The 14,418-nt window shown below is 36.9% G+C and overlaps 1 protein-coding gene across 1 annotated transcript; it reads left to right on the forward strand.

Annotated features, from left to right (window-relative positions):
- The first annotated feature begins 9,195 nt into the window (after window positions 1–9,195).
- LOC102693003 (ribonuclease P and MRP subunit p25) lies at window positions 9,196–13,327 on the forward strand. The gene has a single exon (XM_015343466.2). It carries the CDS (start codon window positions 10,187–10,189, stop codon window positions 10,880–10,882), a length of 696 nt encoding a protein of 231 aa, XP_015198952.1. The 5' UTR covers window positions 9,196–10,186; the 3' UTR covers window positions 10,883–13,327.
- The last annotated feature ends 1,091 nt before the right edge of the window (window positions 13,328–14,418 follow it).

The following is a 14,418-nucleotide window of genomic DNA, read 5'->3' on the forward strand; positions in this document are numbered from 1 at the left end:
ATGGAGAGGTTTAACCATCACACAACTCTGAGCTTGAAGTAGATGAGGACCCTTTACCACTAGGAATGTGGTAATGGTGCTTCTTGCTTTCAATAATTGCTTGTACAAAATTGCCACCTAATTTCCTAGTTCATATTTCTAGGTTTTTTGTAGCTACCAGGCACAGAGAAAAGAAAAATTGCAGGCAATTAACTTCCAACAATTACTGCAACCAATTATCAGCTTTTGTAAAACATGCCTTAACAGAAGATTTTGAGGTACATGCTGACTGCCTTCAATGACACTTTTAAATCACTGAATCAGGCACAGTCAACACATTGGAAAAATGACAGACTGTGCATCATTGGAACTGGCTGTAGGTCCTTCAGAAAGGATTACTCTGCTGACTTTGTGTGAAAAGTATTTTCCAAAGATTAACCATTCACATTTCTGAATAATAAGCAGTCAGCTAAAATGTTTGGCATGACTGTCTGCACCATTGAAATGTTTCTTGATAGGGTCTCAGTGTGTAAGAACTCTGGTTCAGTTCCTGTGCCTCACCAAAGATAAAACCTTCTAATGCCTTTAAGGAACACTGAATTCCACGACACGTCAAAATATTTCGAAGCATGAAGAATGAACTAAAAACTGACATAATTTATTAGATAGATACTTTATTGATCCTGTGAGGGAAATTGCAGTGCAACAGCAGCTTAACACAGACAACACAGACACAGTGTAACGAAATAATACAACAATACAACAATACAACAATACAATACATACAATACAATCAGTATAGTCAGTACAGTCATTGAGAAGTGCACTAAGAAGAGTTGCTCACAGTCCAGAATACACCAGAACAGTACACAAAAAGTTGTATTGCACTATTTAAATATAAATATAAATATAAATATATTGCACAAAAAACAGTTGTAAATGGAGATTTACTATTTAGTCCAAAAACAGGATGAAAAGTGGATGAGTACAGGCTTATAGCAGAAGGCAAGAATGACCTTCTGTAGCGCTCCCTGTCGCACCGTGGATGGATCAGTCTATTGCTGAAAGTGTTCTTCATTTCTACAAGCCTGTCATAGAGGGGATGGGAGACGTTGTCCATGATGACCTCTAGTTTGGACACCATTCTCCTCTCAGCCACTACCTCCAGGGGGTCCAGGTCAGACCCAATGAGAGAGCTTACTCTCCTGATGAGCTTGTTCAGCCTGTTAGAATCCACTGCTCTAATCCCAGAGCCCCAGCATACCACTGCGTAGAACAACTGACTGATAGAACATATGTAGCATCTTACTACACACATTGAAGGACCTGAGCCTCCTCAAGAAGTAAAGTCGACTCTGACCCTTCTTGTTCCTAGACCATTCCAGTCTATCGTCGATGTGCACTCCCAGGAACTTGTATGAGTCCACTATCTCCATGCTACTCCCAAGGATGTATACAGGAGTAGGTTGGACCCTCTTCCTCCTAAAATCTATCACCAGCTCCTTCGTCTTGCTACATTCAATTGCAGGTGGTTCTCCCCACACCACTCCACAAAGCTGCTGACCAGTCCTCTGTACTCTTCCTTCTGCCCACCTTTGATAAATCCCACAATTGCAGAGTCGTCTGAGAACTGCATTTTCCAAAGCAGGAGTTAAAGGGCTGTGTTTAAAAGGGTATTTAAGATTTTAAGGAGCATTCAACTCAAATGAACAGCAGGAAACAAAACACTTTTAGACCTACATTATACTTAATGGTCTTAAAATATAACTAATATATAATTAATAATATGTAAGTATTATTATTTTTTATGGTAGTTTACATAGCTCTTATATTGACGTGTTGCAAGAGATTGTTGCCTATGTGGTAGGTGTCTTCAAATGTTGCAGTAAGTATAGCATTGATATTGACAATGATATCAGTCGAAACTAAGGCAAGTTGAGTTTGCCCTCTCCAGGCTTCAGATGCTTTCAATTCTTACTTATTTTAAAATTAAGGTTCAGTATGTGATAAGGCAACCAAACAGCTAAGAATAATTTAGTATTTAAAGAGTTTCAGAAAAACACTCTAAATCATACTGACACACAGATGCACACTGAGGCACTAAGACAATTATACACGCACATTTTGCTTTCACTCACTCATTTAAATTGATTAACTTGTTTTCCCATAAACCACTTCTGTTAGAGCATTGACCCATAGCGAGCAAACCGCTGCCAGTGTTGAACTGAGGTTAGAAATCGCTGAATTGAACTACAAACTGATTGTCACCATCTGCCAAGTGCTCAGACACCCAGAGACATCCACCTCCCTTAACTCTTTTGGGGCTCCATATATCATAGCCGCAGGCTGTTTCCAGCACTATGCTGCACCTCATTGATTCCTCGCACCAAGAGATTACAAACATGCAGTCCTCTCTCCCTCCTTTTCTCAGTAATGTAACACAACAGCCACACAAACACCTTGACCTTGACATCATTCCTCTAGGTCTGGGTGCAAGAAAACTCAGTTGAGTTCTTTTTGTATCAATATTCTATGGTTTCAGAATTTCAGAAATTTCACTGCAAAAGCATGAACCTTTCCAGTTTCAGTGTTTTATCTGATGCGTCGAATTTCAGTAAGGGTCATTCCATATAAAGTCAACCAGAGCCACTGCCTGACACCTTCAAATTGTGCTGGAAAAAATTACATTGGCATGGCCACTGAGTTTGGAAATGCAGGTCAGTTTATATAATAAACTTTTCCCCCAGGTGATTTTGTTATAGAAAAAAACAAAACTCACTTTTTCTGGCTAAGCTGCTCATAACAGGCGTCTACAGAAATAGAGTTCCAAGCAAAGGAGTAAAATCTAAAAGTGCCCCATTTGTTAAAAAATTAACAACTAATGTTTTTTTTAAATAAAGTTTTTCAATGTTTGAAATATTATATGGAGGTGTTGTTGAGTTAATGCCTGCAGTGAATCACTTGACATACTTCAGATTTTTTCTGATTTTTTTTTGGTTCAGATTAATATTTGAAATGGATAAATATTACGGTTAATGTATTAAGATCCCAAATGACTATAATGGTTTATGAATTTCATCTTTTTTATCTAATTTTAAATGTAATTAATTCATTTGCCTCAATATTTGAATCCTGTAATGTTTTGCATGTAAAATTAAATTATTTTAACTTAATTAATATATATCTCCAGAAGTCAATTATAACATGCCGCAGGTTTAATTCCTTTCAGTTAAGTGGAAGTCGAAGTAAATATGTTATTTTTATTTTACATAATTAGCCAATTAGACTAAAAGAATACTTTTAATAAACCTAAAATAATTCTACCAGAGAAGTAAATATGTTTAGTGAATAAATTAAATATTAAGCCACATTGCTTCATCCATATATTTTAACTGACTTTATTTATATTGTTCCCAAGGGAAGAAATAAAATTGTTAATGAGATCAACCTGTTTACAAGTGGAATTAAAGACACTGGTGGACTAAAAAAGTATTATCAAAGTTATAAATATCTGCTCAGAGTTTACAGCTAAGATATTATTTCCTGTAGCCATTCCAAGCAATCTTTATAGGCTACAATATATCTTCCAGTAACAGTTGAAAATCTTTGATTTAATGAAAATTGTATAATTATATCCCATGTGGGAACTATTTTATTTTTATTTAAATTCCACTTTTCAATACCATTGGCTGTCACAGCAGGAAACCACTCTTAGTTGTGCTCCAAAATCAGATGTGTTAGTAACATTTTTTATTTAATGATGACAGTGAGGATAAGAGAAAAATATAATCTCTGGACATTAGATGTTTCCTGTTGTAGGAAGTGTCTCATGAAAGTACAGTATGTGTTGTGTTGTCTCTACAAATTTTGAAAGCTTTCTTTTTATTTAAAGTATGTGTTGCAGTGCTGTGAAAGTGATTTTTCATTTATCTTTTTCTCCTTCCCTATCTCAGCATTGTCTGTTTTATGAATATTCTCTGATTTTTTTGTAATGATAATTCACATACTGTAGCACCAGATGCAAATCTATGGAGCAGAGCCCGATTGCTACTGAGAGGCATCAGTTTGAATAGAATGTCAGCCTTGAGGCAAGTTTTGCTTCATGACCGTGAAACATACTGCAGTTCATATGTACTTGGAAACTCACTGATACCACTAGATTCAAAGCCATGTGAAGGGTTATATGAGCAATACCATCTGAAAGTCCTTTTGTGAATGATTGTCTGCTTTTTCTACTTATGCCAGGAAGGAAAAGGGGTTTTAAGCTCAGCTGTTAAACAGGGATGTTTTTGAAAATATCACTTGTTTTTGTTTAAAGAATTGTTACTTTCCCCATAAATCAAGGAATTGCTATAGTCATAGAAACATGTGTCTGAGTTGATAGATTAATTACCTTATGATATAAAAGTTAAGGTCATGTGACTGTCTTACACTAAAGAACTACTAAAAGCTAAGATATTATTGGGCACTTTTTCTGTTCATCAAAAACAAAACTACAAGGAGATTTTTCTAGCCAGTAAATTCCAGGCTTTCTTTGAAGAATTGGAAAAAAGAAAATGAGCAATATGGCATACCTAGCATTACACACTTGTCTTCAGTCAATAGACTTGGTCAATAAAGTGTTCTTTAGCTCCATTTTCTGTTGGTTTTATTAACTTTATTACCCAGTGGATATTCTCGGTTACAATTTTTTTTCGGAGGCTTTGACTACCAGAGGTTCTATTTAATGAAGAGTAAACTCTGCCAGATCCCTGATTGTGAAGTGTGGAAGTTCAACTGTGACATTCTTTTCTCTCTGTCTTTCTTCTTTGTATCATCAGCAGATACTCCCTCAGGCAGCTGTGCATCTCCACATGACGGATGAGAGTAATTTCTCTGAACAGGAAAATGATCAGTTTGGTTGTTTTTGTGTTCGCCCTCCGTGTGGGGAAATTAGTGCCATTTGTTTCCAGTCTCCTGCAGCAGAGCAACAGCTCAAGCATTAGAACCCCTTAAAAAAAAGATTGCCAGCTCTCCCTGTTTTCATCAGCTGTGTTCCATAACATTCATGCACTTTAATCCACACACACTCCCTGTGCATCCCTGCTGGTGTCTTCCAAGAATGCTCTTTGTCTGTGTTCTTATGCATTCATTCTAAGAGGGCTGGACTGTTTTGTTAACAAATCATCTAATGTTTAATAGGCCTTTTTGCTGTCCACAGAAATGTAACACTATCAGAATTTGCCACTGGCAATCTATTAGCATTCTTGTAGTAGGCCATCATGTAATCTGTTGATAAAGAAAATCCACAACAGCAAAATAACCTTGCAAACTCACCTCCAACACCTCCTTTAAACCAGTGAAACAAACTTAAGGTAAAATAACTTAAAAGCTCCCATTTATGATTAGGATTTAGGTTTATTGATGGATTGATTTTGACATGCTAGTACTTCCCCCAGTGCATTTAATGAAATGATTCTATGAGTACTGTAACAGAACCTATACGTGGAATAGGAGGATCCTTGTGCGTGACCAGAATCCCACAGGACGCAGAGTAGCAAAGGGACAATCCAAAGGCTGGGTCAATAAGGGAGGCAGAGGGTCCAGTAACAAGAGATATCCAAAAACAATCCAAAAGTCAAAATCCAGAAGGCAAGGTCAAGAGGTGGAAGCAGAAGATTCATAACAGGAGATCAGTCAAAAAGTTTGGAAACACACACTGGAGAATACTATGAAGGCTTCTCAATAGTGAGCATGGGAAGGTGTGCGAAGGGGGTTTAAATACTGAAAGGAAAGGGGTGTGATTGGATGATTGGTTAGGGAGTGAGAATTTGAGGAATCTGGTGCGTGTGAGAATGTGCTGGGTTCAATCAGGGATGAGATTGGGAAGCAGAGGTTCCGGGAATGTGACGTCGTTTGCGAGGGAGAGTGTGGGGCGTGACAAGTACATTGAATTAACAGGTAATTTCAGAAAGACAATATTTAAAACTAAAACTTACATATGGTTCTTCAATTGAAAATTCAACAGTTATTTTTTTCAATCATAGAAGAAAAAATAGAAAGGTCATTTACCACTATAATTCACTATTTTTTTTATTCACAGTGTTTTGTACTCTTTTTCACTCATAGGAAAATTCTATGCTTGAAAGTTTGGGAAACAATGAGTGCAGACTCCAAATAGCTCTAAAATAAACTGTTATATAACTACAGTACAACCCTTACCTTTTTGCTAACTATGTTAGAATGCACATTCATTATTTACCAATAGTAAACATTCTGTGAACTATTAACTGACATTTTACAAAAGTATTTTTGTTTTCTAATGTGATTTTTATCATGAAAAATTTTGGTAATTGTCTGCATAGTGCAGTATACTGTAGCACTCTCGGGTTCACGTGGATACAGTATGTGCCCTCGCCGCTTCGGCCTCAAGTCAGACCCCCACCGATGGGGCATCACTCAACAGGGACCCAGCCAGTTGAACTAAAGGGAAATCTCCCCTCAGCCCGACAGCTGAGGTCCATGCTATTCACAGTGAAGGGGGTTGACGTCACTGCGCTGGCAAGCCGGCTCGCACAACCTGTAATGTCAGACATAAGAGTTATACTACGCTGCAAGTATGTGATGCACAGTCTTTATTTCTCCTGCTGTAAATTCTACAGAATACTGTGGGTTTAAAAGCTGTTATGTATCACCTGCAGTGTCTGATGCAAAATTGTACTTATCACTCCTATCTTCCTTCTGACACAAGTCTAGATATTTTTACTGGCAGGAATAGAATTAGAAAATATTTACAGTAGGTGCAATGTGATTTTGACATATTATGTCACATATTTGAGATATGAATACAAAGAAAAGCTACTCACTGATTGAAATAGGGGAATTGAATGGAACAAAATAGAGGAAATGCTTTTGCCAGTTTTGTGGGATCAAAGAATTGGATGATTAGTGTAGGGTAGATAAATTTCTCCCGAGTCTCTATTGAATTAAATGAAAGTGGAGCTAAGAAATCTTCCTGGGTTGTTCACAAATGATAGCACAAATGAAAAGTTTATGTATAGGCAGGTTTTTGTTCATGTTAGACAACATAAACCAAATTGTATGTCAGGAATGTTAATCTGTCATGAGACCCATTAAAGATTATCGTATACATTAAATCACAAACAGGTCCTGTTCAGGCAGTTTAGTAATAGATTTATTTATTTGTAGAAAAAAAACAGAGGATAGAAGTACTTTTTAAGATTGGCCTTCTTTTTGTATTCTTTATGAAAGCCATCTAATCAATGTGTCTCTTTAAATAAAGAGTATGACATTTCCAAACAATTGCAATTACTAGAGTAAGAGTTATGTAAACTTAATTATGTATTTAAATTGGGCATCATTAAACATTTGATATTTCCCAGTGCTGATAAAAATAAATATATTTCTCATTTGAACTATCACTGATTATGAGGGATATATTAAAGCTGTGTAATACATAGTTTTAACTGCATTAAACCTCTGCTTTGATAAAGAGACCTGAAGATGTCTGCTATGGAAAAAGGCAAATTTCTTTTTAAATCAAGGCTTTGTGGTTTGTGTGAGAAGCAAACTAATGAAAGGGTTTGTTCCCTGAATCAGCAGAAGAAGGTGGCCATAGTTTCTGCTGAGTCAGCCCAAGTTTTTCACGGGTCATTGTTCCGCAGCCCCATTGCAAAAAAACAGCCCTCCTGTATAATACAGTACATGGAGGAGGGCACAAAAAACCTTCTTAGTGATATTATAATAATTCTTACTGTTAGTTTAATAATTATACTATTAGTTCTACTAATGATGATGATAATAATAATAATAATACTCTTAGCGTTCTTTAACGTTGCATGGATTTTTATCATGCCCTCCACATAAAAATAAATCACCATTCTGGAGAGATTGAGTAAGAAAAACAAGAAAGACAGAGCACTCTTGCTAAGTGGAATGCATTGTTTATTTAGTTAAACATATATGACAGTACATTACATTATTCATAACCGACACTGTATGGATTCCAGGGTTATGTACATTCCTGTATTACATGACTGACTTTGAGTACTTTTTCATACATGATGATTTTATCACATTCTGCTTATAAGCACAGTCTTAAAAGATGCAAACATGCCGTCTTTCAAATTCTGATTTATCAAATCATCTGTGTATTAAAAGGAAATTGTGTTCTTTATTAAACCATTTTCATAACAAGATATGTTTTTAATAATACAAAGACAAAAATTTCTGCGGATGAAAGTAGAACATTAGGCCTATCAAGCTTGATTGGATGCTTACAGCTGTTTGGCCCAAGGATCTCATAAAGTCATTTTTTGAAAGAAATTATGGTATTAACTTCAATAGACTGACTGAACAGTTTATTCTCTTTGTGGTAGTGGAGGTAAGCTAATAAGTATAGAAGTTTAAAGTAAGGGCTGTTATTGTAAAATAGTGCTATACACTAGTAAGACCTTATTTAGATTACGGTGTACAATTTATATCCCTGTGTTCCAATAAGATTTTGGTGATTTAGAATCAGTATACTCCTAATTACTGGGCTTGAAGAAAAAATCTTACACTGACAGGCAAGAAGAACTGAATCTGTTTAGACTTGCATATAGAACATTACAGGATCAGATTCAAGTATTCCAAATCCTCAGAGGCATTGATAAAATCAGCACAGTAGATTTCTTCAGAACCACTTTTCACACAAAGAGTTGTAGGGGCCTGGAACAAACATCTGTCCATGTTGTTGAAGCTAATACCCTTATTTATTTCAAGGAATGTCTGGATAAGATCCTCAGATTAATTGGTGACCAAATCACCTAGAAGGACTGAATGACCACCTCTCTTTTGTAACTTTTCTTACATTAATATGAGTTCAGTTTGTAAACTTTCTGTAACATTTTATTTAAGTATATCATTCCGCTTATTCAAGTATCTCTGCACCCCATCCTGAGAAATAATGTGAAATACTTTGACTGCAGTTATTCATCAAGATAAATATCCTTCAAAAATGACTACAAATTTGCAGTGTGAATTTGTAGAGAACTCATTGGGTAACTGTAAATTGCACACTTCTTGATTTGTCGCAGTATTTGTACTGGAGCTTGTGATAAATGACTAGGTGCTGCTCCTTTAAGAAGACAGTCCCCTCCCTCTCTCCCTCTCTCTCCTTCAATGTCTCTCTCTTTCACACAGACACTCCTCCTACTGCATTTGCAAGCCAGCAGCTGTCCCTGTGTTTCTTTGTAGCAATGCATATCAGACAGACGAGACATCAGTGGGAACCATCGGGCAGTGAGCAGTGGAAAAGTGGTTTGGAGCTCTCAGGCTCCCTGCAGCAGAGATTTCACACGCCTGAGTCAGAGAAGAGACCCAGAAGGGTGACAGAAAAAAGGGTGCTCCCCAGTAAAGTATCTGAATCTTAAAGTAGAGGAAGAGTAGCACAAGGTTAACATAGGGTTTCCCAAACTGAGCAGTACTTTGGGACACTGTGCAGTGAGCTTCACTGGTGATCTCCTGGAGCTTGGCTATCTTGGCAGAAAAAGGAACATTTTTTTTATAAGGACAATAAAAGTTTCAGGTAGAGGGATATTTCACTCACTGGAAAGGCTGGAACCTGGAAAGAGAGGACTTTGTTAAAGCTGATGAGCTTTCTACATCTATTCAGCAATGCTCTTTTCAGGGGACTGAAATGCCCTTTAATGCAGCGTTCCCGAGAATGTGCCGACTGTTGGCCAATTTAAGGTCCGCTGAGTGTCTCGTCTTTGAAGCGTAGGTTTGTTTTTTTTCTTTTTAACTCTTTGCACTCTGTAGGGCTCTGCATAGACTCCTTCAATGCTGGCGTTTATACTGTCTTGTTTGTGTTGAATTTTGTTTCATGAATGAGACTTTTGTTAACCTTGGAATTGTGGAAATTATTTCCTCGCAAAATAATAATTTAGCAGTTGGATTCAGCGCCCCCAGGACAGTAACAAGAGCGTCTTTTCAATAATGTCACACATTTTTTCCCAGACTGCTAGGAGATCCATAGTTTGGATCACACTGCCTAATAACAAGGCAACTCAAGGATTTTGTTTCGCTGGAGTTTTAAAATGAAGGTGGTCTATTCCAGAAAGAGATTCTACAATTGTCAGCACTGCCTGTGCAGCTGGGGGGACTACGTCAAAGTGACTCCTGGGCTGAAAATATTAACAAAACAGACAGAACCACCTTATTCCTGATGGAGGTCAGCATAAACCCAGATGCGATTCTTCCGCTCTCTGTGAGGACGCACAAGGAACCCCCTTCCTCAAGCAGCTTTGGATGTGCCCCACATGGGACAACTAATAAACTGGGGGCCGGGAATTTCAGGAAGGTGGGCAAGATGGAGGAGGAGAGCCCACCGCCATTCCCAGGACTTCCCCCAAACGTGGTGGAGATGCGGGTTAAGGAGGGCAGCAAGATCCGCAATCTGATGGGCTATGCCATGGCACGGATGGAGAGCGGAAGCACCCGACAGATCATTTTCAACGGCTCCGGCCGCGCTGTTACTAAAACCATCACCTGCGTGGAGATCATGAAGCGCAAAATGGGGGGGCTCCATCAGATCACCAAACTAAGGTACAAGGGCCTGCAGGAGGTCTGGGAGAGCCAAGAGGAAGGGCCTGGCCAGGCTTCGGAGATGACTGTCCACAAAAATGTGCCCTCCATCTGCATCCTGCTCTCCAAGGACCCACTGGACCCCCAGGAACACGGATACCAGCCCCCAGAGTCTCTTAGTACCATATGGGAAGCCCAGCAGGAAGAGAAGGAAGTAGACATCCCATCACCACAAGGCAGTAAGCGTCCACTCAGCTTTCTGACAGACACCGTCGAGCCAGATAATAAGAGGCTTAGTTTGGGAAAAGACTTTTCGAATGACCTGACTGATGGATGAAATGTCCTTCCAGCTTTTCCTGATAAGAGTAGAAATATCCAATAGCATTGGATAGCAATATCATTTTTTTTTCTCAGTGGGTCCTCTAACATGCTCAAGAGAAATTTTGTCATACTTCAAAATACCACACCACAGTATAGTTAGACTATGTCATAGTCCGACCTATTCAGAACATTAGCTAGGGTAGATAAACTACTCAGTAAAGAAAACAGTCCATCCTGACTAATGCTTGCACAGCAATCTTAATACAACTGGACAGTGTATTAATGCAAAAATATGTCTGTAACATGGTGAATTCCAAGGGCAATTGAAATACGCTAAAAGGTGTAAGATTGGGAGTGGAAAAAAGAGTTTATTTTTTTATCTCTCTTTTTATTAAATGCATTGTATGCTGATTATAAACATTTTGACTTTCCAAAATCCATGTTATCCAGGTTGGATAATACAGCCAAACATGCATTCACCAATATGATATTCTTTTTATCTCTGTAAGGTAGGTTCTGCAGATATATATATACATTCATACAATTTTAACAACTTCCAAGTTGTGTCTGCAAATATCGTCCAAGGCATTTTATACTATACTTCTTACTTACAGTGCTTAAATTGATTTAAGTATCATAACCAAAAGTGATTCTGCTTTAAAACATAATCTCATCTCATGCACATTATTTGATAAAATAGTAAGATTCAAATTGATTTTAGCTAGGCCAACCAATTCTTAGACTGCCATTAATTCAAATAATCCTGTGTTTGCTAATAACATTTTTAGAGGATAATGACCGGTAACATCTCTCTATAGTGATTATTATTTAACTTAGGAACAAGTAATAGGTTTATTCCATGCTGAAAAAAAGAAGAAAGAGAACACAACGTTTCGGCCGTGGAGCCTTCTTCAGGTGTGAGAGAGACAGGGCAGTAGGCAAAGGGACCTTCACGGCCGAAACGTTGTGTTCTCTTTCTTCTTTTTTTCAGCATGGAATAAACCTATTACTTGTTCCTTTGCAGCCTACGCATGCTGACGCAGCTACCCACCTGAACTATTATTTAACTTAATCCAAAGAATAGAAAAAACCAAAAACATCTCAATATGAATTGATTGCATCCTAATTTTGGACACTGATTGATCTAATAAAAACTATTTTTAGGGTTTTCCAGAAAAAATCCTGATTTGAAAATAATAGGCACCAATATGAGCATTTGGTGTAATGTTTTTTGTGAATTAATTATGTTTTGTCTAAGGAATACCCTTTTCTACTGTGATATTAAAATCACAGCTTCATCAAGTATCCATTATTGCTTGAAAGCTTGAAAGAATAGGATTCACAGTCAAATGAGGTTTATTCTTTCAATGTCTCACTTATGGAGGCCAGAGCTTTTTTGTGGCCTTTTTCTTTCTCTACAAAAAACAATGCACTGTTTATTGAGATTGAGTAGGTTTTGAGCACAATGACAGGGAATAGCAAGGTCAAGATTGAGGTAAATTACTGATTTAGAGGAGAGTGATAGTGGATGGTGTCAGCATCCCACATGTTAATGAACACTTCAAGAACTCATATAAAACATGCCACTTACATACCACAGGACCCAATGTTTTTGAGAGAAAATATCTATTTATTTCCTGATCAAACTAACATTTTCTTGTAGCATTTGCATGATAATAAATACATAAGTTAATAAATAAATCTAAAATACACTCAGAACTAAACTGATTTCTCTTCAGCTGCAAGAAAAATATGGCATTTCTGTACCTACAGCACAATAAAAATATGTCAATACTTCAGATACAATCTACTTGTCCATGGAATTTGTAAGGTAATTCTTTTCTATATAGCATGTTAAGAAAAGTCTTCAAAAGGTTTCTGTTCAAAATTCAAAGTCTGGACATTTTCTTACAGTTTATAGCATGATGCTCTGGTAATGTATATCCATTAAATGAATTGCACAACATGAGTGAGTATTGATTTACATTATTTTAATTATGCAGTTAATCCAGTTTTTCTTTTACTTTATATCAAGCTACTACATTATTTCTGCCCTTTTATAAGGACCTGTGCTTAATATTGGAGTGGGTTCTCAATTTCTCTAATTATTACCCTAGGCAGGTGTTCCTGCTTATCACAGACAGCAGTCAATTAAAAAAACCTGTGCAGCTGTTCTTTCCCCTTGATTGTTCACTAAATGATTGTGGCCAGTGTTACAGCTGTCTGTCACGGCCAGTATCTTCCCTGATGAAGGTTAGATGCCTTTCAGAGTGAATTGTCTTTCTTATGCAGGCCGCTCACTGTTATTCCTGACATATGTGACATTATATTTTTGTTTTTCCCTTATGAAAGCTCTGCATGCATTCAAATGTTTCCTGTGGCATCACTGCACTGCAAAAAATCACATTACATCACAACACAAATTATTATTTGCAATAAAGAAAAGTGCTAAATAAACAGACAGGCCAGTAAGAAAATCTGAAAGGCATTGTTTTTCATGCTACAGATATTTAATTAAAGTTTTTTAGTTTGATAGATAATGTTAAAATTTTTTTTAACTAACAGCATTTGTCAGTATGGTCACTGTGTAGCATACATTTTAAACTTTATAGTTCAAATAGAAACCAAGTGCTAGACAAACAGAATGGGAATTTAGAACTCATCAGTGATTGTGTCAAACAAGACAGGATAGGGGTGGTTTAGTATTGCATGCATGTTATTCTTCTTTGCAGTTTGTATAGCCATGGCCTTCTAATGCTGTCATTGACCTGCATTCTTTATTAAGCATTAAGTATTTTGCCTTAATGTAAAATGTAGAAAAGGTAATCAAGGACAACTCAATAGCACATCTCAGCGAATGGGTAGATAAAGCAATATTATAAAGGGATTAATGGGAAAGCAAAGTCTTTACTGATTAAAAAGAGAGTTATATTTAAATTAATTGATTTCTGAACCGGTAGTATTCGAGTGGTAATAACACCACCACCTCGCCAAAGTTTCCCCAGTTACACCACACATAATATTGTACAGGAAACTGCTATTGGTAATGAAGAGGATTATGATTTAAATGCCTGATTCCATCTTTAGAATGTGACGATATACCTTTAATTTGAAAGATTCTGATCCATATTCTTATGTCTTAACATGCTGAACTGTGCACCAAAAAATTCAGATTCACATCCCAAAGAAAAGTTGGAGTGATTCTAAAAAACATGTCTCACAACCCTTATTATGTACTGAAGAAAATGATACTTAGTTTTGTCAAACCCGACAAGTATAGAATTCATGAAAGAATCCCTCAGTGTTATAACTTAGATGTGTACAAGACTTTATTATGGAGAGTAAATAAAACAGGTATACAGTAGGACATGTTGGGAAGAGGAGCTTTTTATTGTTTTCAAAAATATTGTGCAATTTTATGTAAATGCACCACTTCTCAAATTAAACAGCTAAATATATTTAATAAAAGAATGTTTGAGAAAAATGTTCTTTGATATTTTTTTTAATTCTAATACTTTGTATTAAATGTTTAATCCAACCATAAACAATGAC

Source organism: Lepisosteus oculatus, chromosome 5 (genome assembly GCF_040954835.1).
Source record: "Lepisosteus oculatus isolate fLepOcu1 chromosome 5, fLepOcu1.hap2, whole genome shotgun sequence".
Lineage (NCBI taxonomy): Eukaryota > Metazoa > Chordata > Actinopteri > Semionotiformes > Lepisosteidae > Lepisosteus > Lepisosteus oculatus.

Coding starts and splice junctions, on each gene's coding strand:
- LOC102693003 (XM_015343466.2), top strand. CDS start 10,187: ATGGAGGTCAGCATAAACCCAGATGCGATTCTTCCGCTCTCTGTGAGG.